The following is an 11,702-nucleotide window of genomic DNA, read 5'->3' as shown; positions in this document are numbered from 1 at the left end:
AAGGCCCTCCTCTCATCTGCCAGGTATAGCTGCCACCCTATCTCATCTGTTCCATGAGGGGCTGGCCTTCTGCAGAGGCCAAGGGTGGTCTCAGTCAAGAGGGGTATCAACCCCCTGCCCTCCAGACCCAGCTAGCAACATGAGACCAGATAACACAGTCTCCAAGCTTACCTCCAGCTACCAATTAGGAAAAACCTTGTAAGACTGCCTTCATGCAGGCAGGCAGTTTAGGAGCCGGCCCCAGGAGGCCCTGATTTGGAAATCAACACAGAAACCCTAAGTCCAGGAACAGGACTATGGAAAATGGTCCTTGAGACCCCCTCTGCCTACAGTTGCCTGTAATGATGTCATCCTTCCCTAGTCCCTTTCAAGACAAATAGAACATGAGTGGAGAAGTGAGGATACGTAAACTGCAGATAAAGTGGGCCCCCTTGAAGAAACTGCAGACCCCTCTATCTCGGTCACCAACCCTGCCCCAGATGCGGCTCTTACTTCCTTCACAGAAGCTGTGACCCCCACCGGGCCCTGCTCAGGAGTCAAGGAGAGCCTCAGCCAGTCCTGTAGTCTGGGGTATGATGAGGAGACCATGAGACTCCCCCAGGGTGCAGATACCACCTCCCCCTACTACCTGCCAGGCATAGCTGCCACCCTCCTAGTAGTAAGGGGCTGGGTCAGGCTCACACATCAGATTCTGCGCAGTGTTTTAGCCTTTAATTAAGAGCTGGGTCAATGGCGCCACCACTCTCCCCAAGACCCCCCTGCAGCAGATGGCCCTCACCATGGCTACCTGTGAAGGCAGGGCAGCCTGTGGCAGCCAGCCCTGCTGAGGGGTCTGTCTGCAGTGGCCTAGGAGAGGTGTTCATCTCTTAGACCTAGAATGTGGCAGCAGCAACAAAGCCAGAGGCAGCTCAACTGAGGTCAGGGATGGTGGAGGAGGCAGACAGGAAGTGTGGGGCTCTCCTCCTTCCCCTCTGAATCCCAGTGGGGCCAAGGCCAGTGTTCAGAAACAGTACAGTCTCTCTAGGGGCCTGGAGGCTCTTCTGGCCACTCTCTGGAAGCCCTTAGTCCCCAACTCCCTGCAGACCGGTCTCACAGGGTCACTGGGTTTGGGGACCAGGCTGGGTACCACCCCATGAGCCTTGAGGCCCCAGGCTTGGGAGGTGGGTCCCACAGGCCTGAGGCCAGAGCCACCAGGAGACGGGGAGTCACCTTCCACTAACTCTGCTTGTCAGTCACTACAGGCACCTAAGAGGGTGGCCTCTCCCACAAGCTTCCAGGGCTGCCCCAGCCGGGCTGAGGCAATAGCAGGTCGTAGCTCCTGAGTCCCTATAGATCTGTGACCTTGTTTTCCACAGCAGCTGCGATCTGCTGGAGCCGATAGCCCAGCTGCATCTTCTGGGCCGTACCATCCTCCTCCAGGGCAGTGATGATCTGAAACAGAGACAGATGCCATCAGGGGAGACTTCTCTGGCTGCAAAATTAAATAGGCCTCCTAAGACGCTGTAGCACGAGTCAGGCAGGAGGCCAAAAAACCCAGGTAGTCGCATCATGCACTTTCTGTGACCTCAGGGCCTCATCGGCGGGAGGGGTAATAACATCAAAGCCACATGGGGTTTCAGGATTAATAAGGTAGGAAATGAAGGACTTTACTCTGTACCGAGCCCCTCAGAAGCCCTGCTGTAGCCATCCTGGCTCACCCACCCGCCAAGCAACAGTATTTCCCAAGTTCCTGTCTGCCTGGTGCCTGACGAGGGACAGAGAACCAAGAATGACTAGACACATGTGGTGGGAAAAGAGATACTGATCAAACACGAATCACAAATTGGGGGCTGCCACAAATGGAACCGGTAGGAACTGGAAGGGCAGCAGCACTTGGGAAAAGAGCCCTTGCCCACCATGTCTCCACAAAGGGACATGCCTGCATTACACCCTGCCTCCCCTACGCCCCATGCCATGGCCCACACATGCCCAGGAAGGCTGTGGGCCATGAGGCGGGTTCCTCATCTCTGAGCAGCAACAGCCATGTTACTGGTGCCACACAAACATCTAAGTGTACTATTCCAACAGGCACCCAGTAGGTTCACTGACAGGTGCTCAGATCTTCAGGCCCAGCCCAGGGATCCTCCAAAAAGCTTCAGCAGCTCCATGGCACCCTCACAGCCCTGGTCCTGTGCCTGGACTTTCCTCTTGGCAGCTCATGCAGCCAAGCCGGGCCTGCACCTGCATGTTGGCTGTGCCCAACATGCTGCCAACTCAGCAGACACACACCATCTCCAGGCCCTTGGTAGACCCCTCAGCCCCTACAACCATCAGCACTGTGCCTTGCCACCCTGCTGGGGAACTGGAATGGGGAGTGGTGGGATGGGTGAGAGCACAGCCAATACCAGGAGAACACTTCCCAAACCACAAGAGGCCCAGCCCCCCGCTATGCTGTCCCTGGTGGAGACCAAGGCCCCCACCGTGAGTCACAGGGCCAGAGCATGATTCTGCTCTGGTCTAACTCAAGCCTCCTGGGAGGCCTTGGGTCAGCCTCCCGGTTGGGGGCCCAGGGCCTGCCCACCTGGTCGTAGTACTTGTTGATGTACTTGTAGAGTTCATGCAGGGCCACTCGCGCCCCAAGGTCTCCAGAGTAGTTCTAGGGAAGAGGCCAGATGAGAGGTCAGAGAGATGAAGGTTGCAGCCAGCCACAGGAGGTGGCCCAGGACCCCAGGGACGGGTTGGGGGAGAAGGGGAACTCAGAGGTAGAGAAAGGGATGAGGCTGGCAGTGGGAAGCAGGGTCCCCTCCAAGGCCCAGGGACCCCGGGCCAGGCATTCCCAGCTGGGGACACAACAGGGCAGGGCAAGGGGGCCTCCTTAGTGGGAAGACAGCCCAGGTCTACTTGCTTCAGCAAGGCCTGGGGTTTCCACTCTCGCCCCCTCAAGGTTCTAGCCAGGCTCTCTGCCACCAGGTGACTTCAGAGCCAAGTGGCACAGATGCTGCTTGCAGGCTGACAGCCTGGCATGAATTCTGCTCTGGTCTAACTCAAGCATTTCCTGAGGTCACTCTCAGGCCCCTCCATGGGGCCATCTCCAAGCCTCAACTTCCTCACCTGGTCGATGGAGTTGGTGTCACCTAACTTGTGGAGTTCTTGTGAGGATCAAGTAAGACAACCAAAGCACCCCATGAAGGGCTTCACACACAACACCCCAAAAGCACAGCTGCTATGAGTATTGCGGTTGTCATCGTCATCATTTCAGAAACATTCCTCATAAACTCCCTGGAGTTACACTTTAGGGCTGTTTTAGGAGTGGGAGGGGTAGAGGGGATACCTGTACCACCAAGGGAGGCACAGCAGTGGGAAAACACATGCAGGCAGACCCAGGCAGGCCTGGGGCCAAATCCCAGCTACCTTGCAAGCGCCTGGCTGAGTCAGGGTACATGGCAGCTGCCGGGACAAGACCCCTGCTTGCTCTGTGATGAGATGGTGGGGACCCTGGTCTTTCAGTGGCAGTTGGAACATTCTGCACTTATTTGTCCTGCCCCAACCAGCTCACAGGGCTGCTGAGGCTCCCAAGGGCTTCCCTGCAAAGGGGCAGTGTGAAGGGGGCAGGACCACTGTGGTGGGAGGCCTATGCCCAATCCAAGAAGCAGAGGGAGGCCTTACCCAGGACAGCTCAGCCAGGACAGAGTTCATCTCTTGGTCGCTGGCTGGGACAGTCTGTCTGATGTCTGCATAGTACCTGCCAGAGAGCCAAGGCACAGCAGCTCCTGGGTAAACAAGCCCACTTCCCCGACCCTACCAAAGCCCACCCTCTGGGCCTCAGGTGCACACACCCTCCAACCTCTACCCATCTCACCCTCCAACCTCTACCCATCTCACCCTCCAGTACCTTTCTACCATCCGCTTGTACCGGGGGATGTCCCGCGCATACAGAAGTTTGTTGATCGGCGAGTCCTGGACACAGCAGGAGGACAGCAAAAGAGGAAGGAAGGAAAGAAGGATGAGGGCCCCTGTTCGGGTGACCAAGTGTCCTGGGTTTCCCAGCACTGCTTCAGTTCGGAAAATGAGAAAGCCCGTGAGTCCCAGAAAACCAGGACAGGTGGTCACCCTAGCCTACTTCCATCCACAGGAGCCTCCTCTGCTCCCTCCCCTCTGCCAGTGTCCAGTCTCTCGTCATCGGAAATCATTTCTCAGTTCCACATGCCTCCGTTTAGATCCAGCAAAAGGCGAGTACGCAGGGCAGGAAGCATAAGGTTCACTCCCGGGATCATTATTTTAAAAATCAGCAAACTTGGCTGGGCGCGGTAACTCACGCCTGTAATCCCTGCACTTTGGGAGGCCGAGGTGGGTGGATCACGAGGTGAAGAGATCGAGACCATCCTGGTCAACATGGTGAAACCCCGCCTCTACTAAAAATACAAAAAATTAGCTGGGCATGATGGCGTGTGCCTGTAATCCCAGCTACTCAGGAGGCTGAGGCAGGAGAATTGCCTGAACCCAGGAGGCGGAGGCTGCGGTGAGCCGAGATCGCGCCATTGCACTCCAGCCTGGGTAACAAGAGCGAAACTCCGTCTAAAAAAAAAAAAAAAAAAAAAAAAAAAATCAGCAAACTGAGACCCAGAACATTACCTAAAGTACGGGAGTGAGATGGGTGGAGGGGACACCTGTGCCATCAAGAGAGGCACAGCACTGGGAAGATGCAGCAGGCAGACCACCTCCCTCCCCGGTGGCTGAGCTCAGGTTTGAAGCAGGTCTGTCCGGTCAGTTCCCACCACTTTAACACACCCAGACACAGCCTCTACCACGGAACTGGGTTCAAGTCCCAGCAACCATGGGCTCTGGGCAGCATACTTCTTTTTTTTGAGACGGAGTCTTGCTCTGTTGCCCAGGTCAGAATGCAGTGGTACGATCTCGGCTCACTGCAATCTCCACCTCCTAGGTTCAAGCAATTCTCCTGTCTCAGCCTCCTGAGTAAATGGGACTACAGGCGCTCACCACCACGCCCGGCTAATATCTGTATTTTTAATAGAGACAAGGTTTCATCATATTGGTCAAACTGGTCTCAAACTCCTAACCTCAGGTGATCTGCCCAGCTGGGCAGCATACTTCTATTCTTAGGACCTCTACTCATCCTAGAGCTGCTGAGAAGGTGAGAAATATCTCGAGGTAACACTGTCCCCCGTGAACAGGGACCCAAGACCAGTTCCTCCAATGACCTGAGTCGGCATTCGTGCCTTTTCGACAACTCCCCCATGGGGGCACCCCTTGGCACTCCTGATTCAGACTACTCGTGAGCTACCCAGAAGCCATTTGCTGTTCTACTGGGAAAGGGAGGTACTGGGAAGATCTGGCAAGTTCCAGCCACCACATACGGTCCAGCCTGGAAGTGGCCCTCCAGGTCCTGGTGTGGCACTTTGGTTCTTAGCTCATTATAGGCATAATGATGACAGCATGTGGAACAAAAATGGCTCCCAAAAGACAGTCCTTCCATTTTGGACAGAACTGTTTTTGTTTTGAGACAGGGTCGCGCACTGTTACCCAGTCTGAAGTGCAGTGAATGGCACATTCATGGCTCACTGCAGCTTCAACTTCCCAGGCTCAAGCCATCCTCCCACCTCAGCCTCCCAAGTAGCTGGGACCAGGGACCACAGGTGCACACCACCACTCCTGGCTAATTTTCGTATTTTTTGTAGAGATGAGGTTTTGCCATGTGGCCCAGACTGATCTCAAACTCCTGAGCTCCTCAGGTGGTCTGCCCACCACAGCCTCCCAAAGTGCTGGGATTCTAGGCGTGAGCCACCGTACCCAGCTAATTTTGATTTTTCCCAGAGGGGTAGGGATGTACCTCTCAAGAGGTCCCAAGCCAACTGAGACCTGGGGGTCTAGGCTAAGCAGAGCCCCACTCACGGACCTGCAGAGTCACCTGCTGAGCGCCTGGGCAGACACCCTGGGGAACTCATATGTCAGGGGACTCTCGGCCTTGACTGCTGTGACAACAGACTCCCAAACTCTGTGCTCCTGGATGGCTCAGACCACTCAGTCTCCTGTGCTTCTCAGCTCCCCTCCTTGCATGTTCCTCCTCACACGTCCCTCAAACCATGACACCCCTGGACTTTCTTCCCTACTTCCCCACTGGCAGGTAGACACCTCCAGCACCCTAAGAAATCAAACCAATCCAGAAGCCAGGAGCTGCTCCAGGATTGAATAATTCATGTCTGTACCTGGAAACCCCACAAACACCAGACTCACCTCCTCCAAGTCTAAGCTTACCATAGCCAGAGGCCCAGGGATATGTGACCCCTTCTTCTTCCTCATCCCCCACACCGACCTTCAGCTTCTGCCTGCCCTGCACCCTCCTGCTCAGCTTGAACCCAGCCACTGCTTGTCAGGAAGACAGCACAGTGCCCTCTCGGGCCTCCCTCACTCAGCTCATCCATGCACAGCAGCCACAATGTTCCACCAAACTCTCAGGTCTGGCTACACCATTCCCCGTTCCCAGACATTCTGTGGCTCCTACTGCCCCAGGAGTGATCCTGCCACCGCCAGCCACACCAGGCTGCACTTGCTGCCCACAACTTCACCTGTGAGTTGGCACACAATGCCCCCTCCTCTTGCTCATCCCTTAAGACTAAGGCATTGCCACCTTCCAGGGAGCCCCTGGGATGAAGCCTTGACCTGGGGATGTCAGATGTCTCCCCCTTAACCTCTCCTTGAAATTCTCAGAAAAGCCTGGAATCTGAGTGCACACACAGCACTGTCCACCCTCACCCATCCCCCTCCGCGTCCATCCTAAATTCACTCACCCGGCCCAGCTTGTGGTCGGCCAGGGTGCAGGCATCCATGAAGGTCTGTGCAATGACAAGGAGTACCGCATCCATGTTATCAGATGTCTGCACGTCGAACACAAACTGTGGGTTTTTTATTATATTGATCCAGAATCTCAGAGGCAAGCTGTGGGTAGGGCAAGCATGGCCAATGAGTGTGCTGGGGAGGCAGAAGAGAAGACCCACACACACACCTCAAGCCCACCCGGCTCCCCCCCACCTGTTGGTCTTCCAGATGTGGATGGTGTCCTGGTCTGAGATGCCATGCTGCTGGGCCTGCTCGTCCAGCAAGTCGAAGAAGTACTTAACAGCGAGGGGCACAGGTCGGCTGGTGCTGAGGATCACCTGGAACAGGTCATCCACGAACTTCTGCAGGGTGCCCTGCGGGAAGGGGAAGCAGGGAGGTGCCATCAGCAAGGGGGCCTCAGCAGCAGCCCAGACCCAGACACCCCCGGCACTGTGCCTGCACGAGCCCCACACCACCCCCAAATCCCATGAGTGGCCCTGCTCCCCCTCAGCCCAGGACCCACCACCTTGGCAGCCCCCATCCCACCTTCATGGACAGCAGGCGGGTCAGGTAGATCTCAGGGATGGCCTTGGCACGCTCACGCTCCCCACCCCGAAGGCTGCCCCTCCGAGGCCTGGGCGGCTCTGGTTCATCACTTGGCTTCACCAGGTGCCAGGGCCGGATGCCCCCCTCATCTACATCCTCCAGCATTGGGGTCCCTGTGGCAATAGCCCACAGCTGTCACCCCTCCCCAGGTGTCACCTCCCCAGGCCCCCTGGATCTTGCCAGCTCTCCCAGGGGTGGGGGCACCTGGTTGAGGGCTTCCCTGGGCAAAAAGGAAATAGGCACAAGCCTGCCCTGAGGCCCAAAGGACCTTCCCCATGACTCAGGGCTGGGTACAGCAGGGGCAGAGGGCTATGATGGGGGCGGTACTCACGCTCTCCAGGGACATAATCCTGGTTTTCCCGAAGCACATGCTTGGTGAGGCAGGGAACAAGGGCCACAGTTGCTCCATCTGGGACCTGCTGAGCACAGCTGGTGATCCCTCCACCAGCCCCTCCCCACAAGCTCCTCCTCCAGCTCCCACCCCTCCCACCTTGTAATGTTGCAGCGTGTTCAGGCGCCTCCACAGACCCTGGACCTCAGAAGTGACATCCTCGTCAGAAAGAATGAGGTGCCCGGCTACCCCAGACCGCCACTCTGCAAGGACAAGGCAAGACTGGGTGCAAGGTTGGCAGGATACCCTTCCCACAGTGAAGCCCATCTCTTCCTCCATAAGAACACCAGTCCCTCCAACATGGGGCAGCCTTACTCAACCTCTCCAAAGACCAAGAGCAGGGACCCCTCCCCAGGTGAGAGGCTGTCCAACAAAGATGCTCCAGAGCCGGCTTCTGCCTGCCTCCCAGCGTCCTACCCACCCTGAGTGATGAGCTGTCCCTGCAGAGCAAGGCAATCCCGGGCCCAACACTTGGCTCAGGTCCGCAGGGGCCCTCCATGCCCTTACCAACATCCAGGGTGCGAGGGTCTGGCCGCTGGGTGAGAGGCACTCCTTTATAAAGCTGGTCCAGCATCTTCTCCTTGGCCTGGGAGATGGTGTCACAGTCCAGGACCTTCACGGGCACGCCCTGGGCCTCTCCTGCCCCAGGTCCCACAGCCAATAGTGCATTCAAGGTCTATGCAGGACACACAGAAGCCGTCAGGATTCATGAACACTCAGGATGACCAAGACACAGGCTGAGGGCGAGACAACTCATGGGAGCCGCTGTCTCCAACCCCCACACACCACACATTCCCTAACTGTCATCTCTTTACCTGCCTGCCTTCCCCAGGCACAGCAGCTTCCTCCCCATTGTGACCCCAGCACCTAGCACAGTGCACTTATAAATGACTATGGGGTAAATGGCAGAAGAAAATGAGTGAGCACCAGTCCCCAGGGTCGTGGCTGAATGGGTTAGGCTGTAGGAGCTTTGGGAAGCCTGCATGAGCAAATATTCCCACCCATCTGACAGAGGAGGGGCCCAGCAGGCCTGAATGTGGGTTTCCCATAGGAATCCTCGTGCATAACTAAGGGGAAAGCGAACCTGGAGAGAAGTGCTTGCCAGAGTGGGGCTGGCGTGGTGGGCAAGGCCGCATCGCTGGTAGGGCCAGGCAGACAGGGTCAGGCCCTGGCACAGCTCCAGCCCATGTCCAGGGCAGGGCTGGCTCCTCCCAAACCCTGGTTGTGGCTACCTGGGTTTCATCCCTAGCCTGGGGCACCCAGAGCCCTTATCATCAAGGTCTACCCTGAGCTGCTATCCTGCTAAGCTAGTCTGACGGGCTCTCTCCAGCAGCCAGCCAGAGGTCAGCCCAGTTTTCCATCCAGGTACCCACATCAGAAGCTGGTGTTCAGACCCCACATACCCACACACCCTCAACCCTCACCCTCATCTCAGACTCATACTGCAGGCCACACACACGCACACCCTAAACAGGGGACACTACTCCACACACACACACACAACCACACCCTCACCAGGGAACGGTACTCCACACACACACACACCCACACCCTCACCAGGGGACGGTACTCCACACACACACCCACCCACACCCTCACCAGGGGACGGTACTCCACACACACACCCACCCACACCCTCACCAGGGGACGGTACTCCACACACACACACACATCCACACCCTCACCAGGGGACGGTACTCCACACACACACCCACCCACACCCTCACCAAGGGATGGTACTCCACACACACACACACCCCCTCACCAGGAGACGGTACTCCACACACACACACACACACACACACACACACACCCTCACCAGGAGACAGTACTCCACACACACATACCCACCCACACCCTCACCAGGGGACGGTACTCCACGTCCTCTCTGAGCAGGCGGTTGTCATTCAGGGTGTATTTGGCCTTGCCAGTCACACTGTCCACTGGCCCCTTGTCCACTTGATGCTTAATCCCTCGGAAGAGCATGTACAGGGGCTCCCCTACAGAGTCCTAGAGGAGTGCAGGCAGTTAGGGGCCCCCCAGCAGGTGGCAGAGGTTATGGGACATGATGCACACCAGGGAACGGGACAGGACATGGACTTAAGAGGACTGAGGACAGGCTAAGCAGGAGTCTCTGCTCTGGCACAAGTGTCCACGCTGCATGGTGGTTGAGGGCTTAGAGGTCTGGAGGGCCTGACCCTCCGTGGATGGGAGCCCTGTTCACCACTGCCCCTCACCCTCACAAAGGTGTAGAGGCAGATGGACATCCAGTTGGTGAGCAGCTTCTCCACCACGGTCTCTGTCCTGAGATGACAGGAAAGGGAAGTGCCAGGGTCAGCAGGAGAGACTGTGGGACTCTCTATCCTGCAGACCCCCAGTCCGAGGCCCTATCCCAGCTCCAGCCGTCCAGGGCCCACCCAGCCCCAGCAGCCACACAAACCTGCGCAGCATCAGCTTGGGGTTCTTGGCCACATACTGGGCAACCAGGTCACTGAGTAGGGTGCGGAGGATGTCGGTGAAGTACTCAAGTTTCCCATGCAGCGCCACAGTGAGCAGAGATGCCACGTAGGCGCGGTCCCGAGCCGAGAAGGTGCGCTGGCTCTCCAGTGTGTGGATGAACTGCACTCAAAGAGAGGAATGCGAGAATGGGGTTAGGGGGACAGAGAGGTGGCCTTGGAAACCATGCCCTGGAGAAGGGGCAGGGCCAGGGGCGGACCAGGAAGGTGCAGGTGGGGGCACCTTGGTGAGGAAGAGCTTGCTGTTGAGCAGGTTGGAGAGCTGCCCCAGGCCTTGCTCCACGGTGGGCCGTCTGCTCTCAGGCACACCCAGGTCCCGGCGCAGGGGTGACTCGCGGTGCCCAGGGAAGAAGATCCTCTCCGCATACACCTTGTAGTCAAGAAAGGGGATGCCACTGCCCAGAAGGTCACTGGTGAGATCGGTCATCTCAGTCATGAGGTCTGTTAAGCAGAAGAGGCCAGATTTGGGCACCAATCCCATGCAATGGGAGCAGGTTTGGACAGAGTCTGGAGAGCAGGGCCCATTCTCCCAGCCGCACCTGTGAATTCCTTCTTGCAGCGGTCACGCACGCTGCTCTCCAGATTCTCCAGCTGGATCTGAACCTTCTTATAGTCCCTCAGGGCCTGCTTGCTCTTCCTCCTGCTCAGCACCAGGGTCAGGAGGGGACAGCCGGATGAGGCCAAGACCCTCACTGGGTTGTACTGGCCCAGCCCTGCCTGACCTAGCCCCAGGCATACTCTGGCTATATCCAGCACAGTCCGACCCAGCCATGTCAGCCAAGCCGAAGCCTAGCCTGGTACAATTCAGCCTGTCCCCTCCCAAGCAAGCCACACACACCCATGCCCTGTCTAGCCTAGCAGTTTGGCCTAGAGATCAGCGAACCACAACCAGGCGGAATCTGTCCCACAACCTCTTTTAATAAACAAAGGTTTGTTAGAATGCAGCCACGTTCGTGTGTTTACACATCGCCCCAGGTGCTTGTGTGCCACAGCAGCAAAGTTGAGCTGTTGAGCAAAGACCACTTGGCCTGCAAAGCCTAAAATATTTACTCTCTAGCCATTTACAGACAAAGTTTGCTGACTTCTAGCCCAGTCTGTCCCTTCCCAGTCCAGCCAGATCCCATGACCTGCCCCAGCCCAGCCACATCTGGCTGCACCCACCTGTACATGAGGACAATGATGATGACACCCAGAGCCAGAAGAGAGGTGCCCACCCCCAAGCCCACCTGGGCTGCCACAGGAAAAGCCCCAGGGCTCTCGCCGTCATACTGCACGTGACCCAGGGAGAAGCGCAGGTTCCCCATCTGCACCTGTGTCAGGAGCCACCTGTGAGCGAGGGTTCAGCCCAGGTCAATGCCCGCCCGGCCAGGGACCTG

The 11,702-nt window shown here is 57.3% G+C and overlaps 1 protein-coding gene across 8 annotated transcripts in view; it reads right to left on the bottom strand.

The window, feature by feature from the left end:
- Positions 1–696: 696 nt before the first annotated feature.
- Positions 697–11,702, bottom strand: part of PLXNB1 (plexin B1) — a 28,190-nt gene continuing 17,184 nt past the window's right edge. For 5 of the 8 annotated variants that reach the window (XM_074403915.1, XM_074403912.1, XM_074403911.1 and 2 more), the window contains 16 exons: positions 11,488–11,636; positions 10,866–10,966; positions 10,550–10,767; positions 10,251–10,429; positions 10,048–10,114; positions 9,662–9,820; positions 8,318–8,486; positions 7,910–8,013; positions 7,751–7,835; positions 7,360–7,532; positions 7,027–7,187; positions 6,786–6,933; positions 3,872–3,936; positions 3,646–3,721; positions 2,561–2,635; positions 697–1,431 (listed from right to left, as the gene is read on the bottom strand). In XM_074403915.1, the coding sequence (XP_074260016.1) occupies positions 1,327–1,431; positions 2,561–2,635; positions 3,646–3,721; positions 3,872–3,936; positions 6,786–6,933; positions 7,027–7,187; positions 7,360–7,532; positions 7,751–7,835; positions 7,910–8,013; positions 8,318–8,486; positions 9,662–9,820; positions 10,048–10,114; positions 10,251–10,429; positions 10,550–10,767; positions 10,866–10,966; positions 11,488–11,636 (2,034 nt within the window). In that variant the 3' untranslated portion in view covers positions 697–1,326. Of the gene's footprint in view, positions 1,432–2,560; positions 2,636–3,390; positions 3,564–3,645; positions 3,722–3,871; positions 3,937–6,785; positions 6,934–7,026; positions 7,188–7,359; positions 7,533–7,750; positions 7,836–7,909; positions 8,014–8,317; positions 8,487–9,661; positions 9,821–10,047; positions 10,115–10,250; positions 10,430–10,549; positions 10,768–10,865; positions 10,967–11,487; positions 11,637–11,702 lie in introns of those variants that run through there. The other 3 variants (XM_010337052.3, XM_003926296.4, XR_012518720.1) reach the window with 2 other exon arrangements.

The sequence above is a fragment of the Saimiri boliviensis genome, chromosome 8, assembly GCF_048565385.1.
Source record: "Saimiri boliviensis isolate mSaiBol1 chromosome 8, mSaiBol1.pri, whole genome shotgun sequence".
NCBI lineage: Eukaryota > Metazoa > Chordata > Mammalia > Primates > Cebidae > Saimiri > Saimiri boliviensis.
The sequence above is the reverse complement of the archived record's forward strand: the minus strand, read 5'-3'. Positions and strand labels throughout refer to the sequence as shown.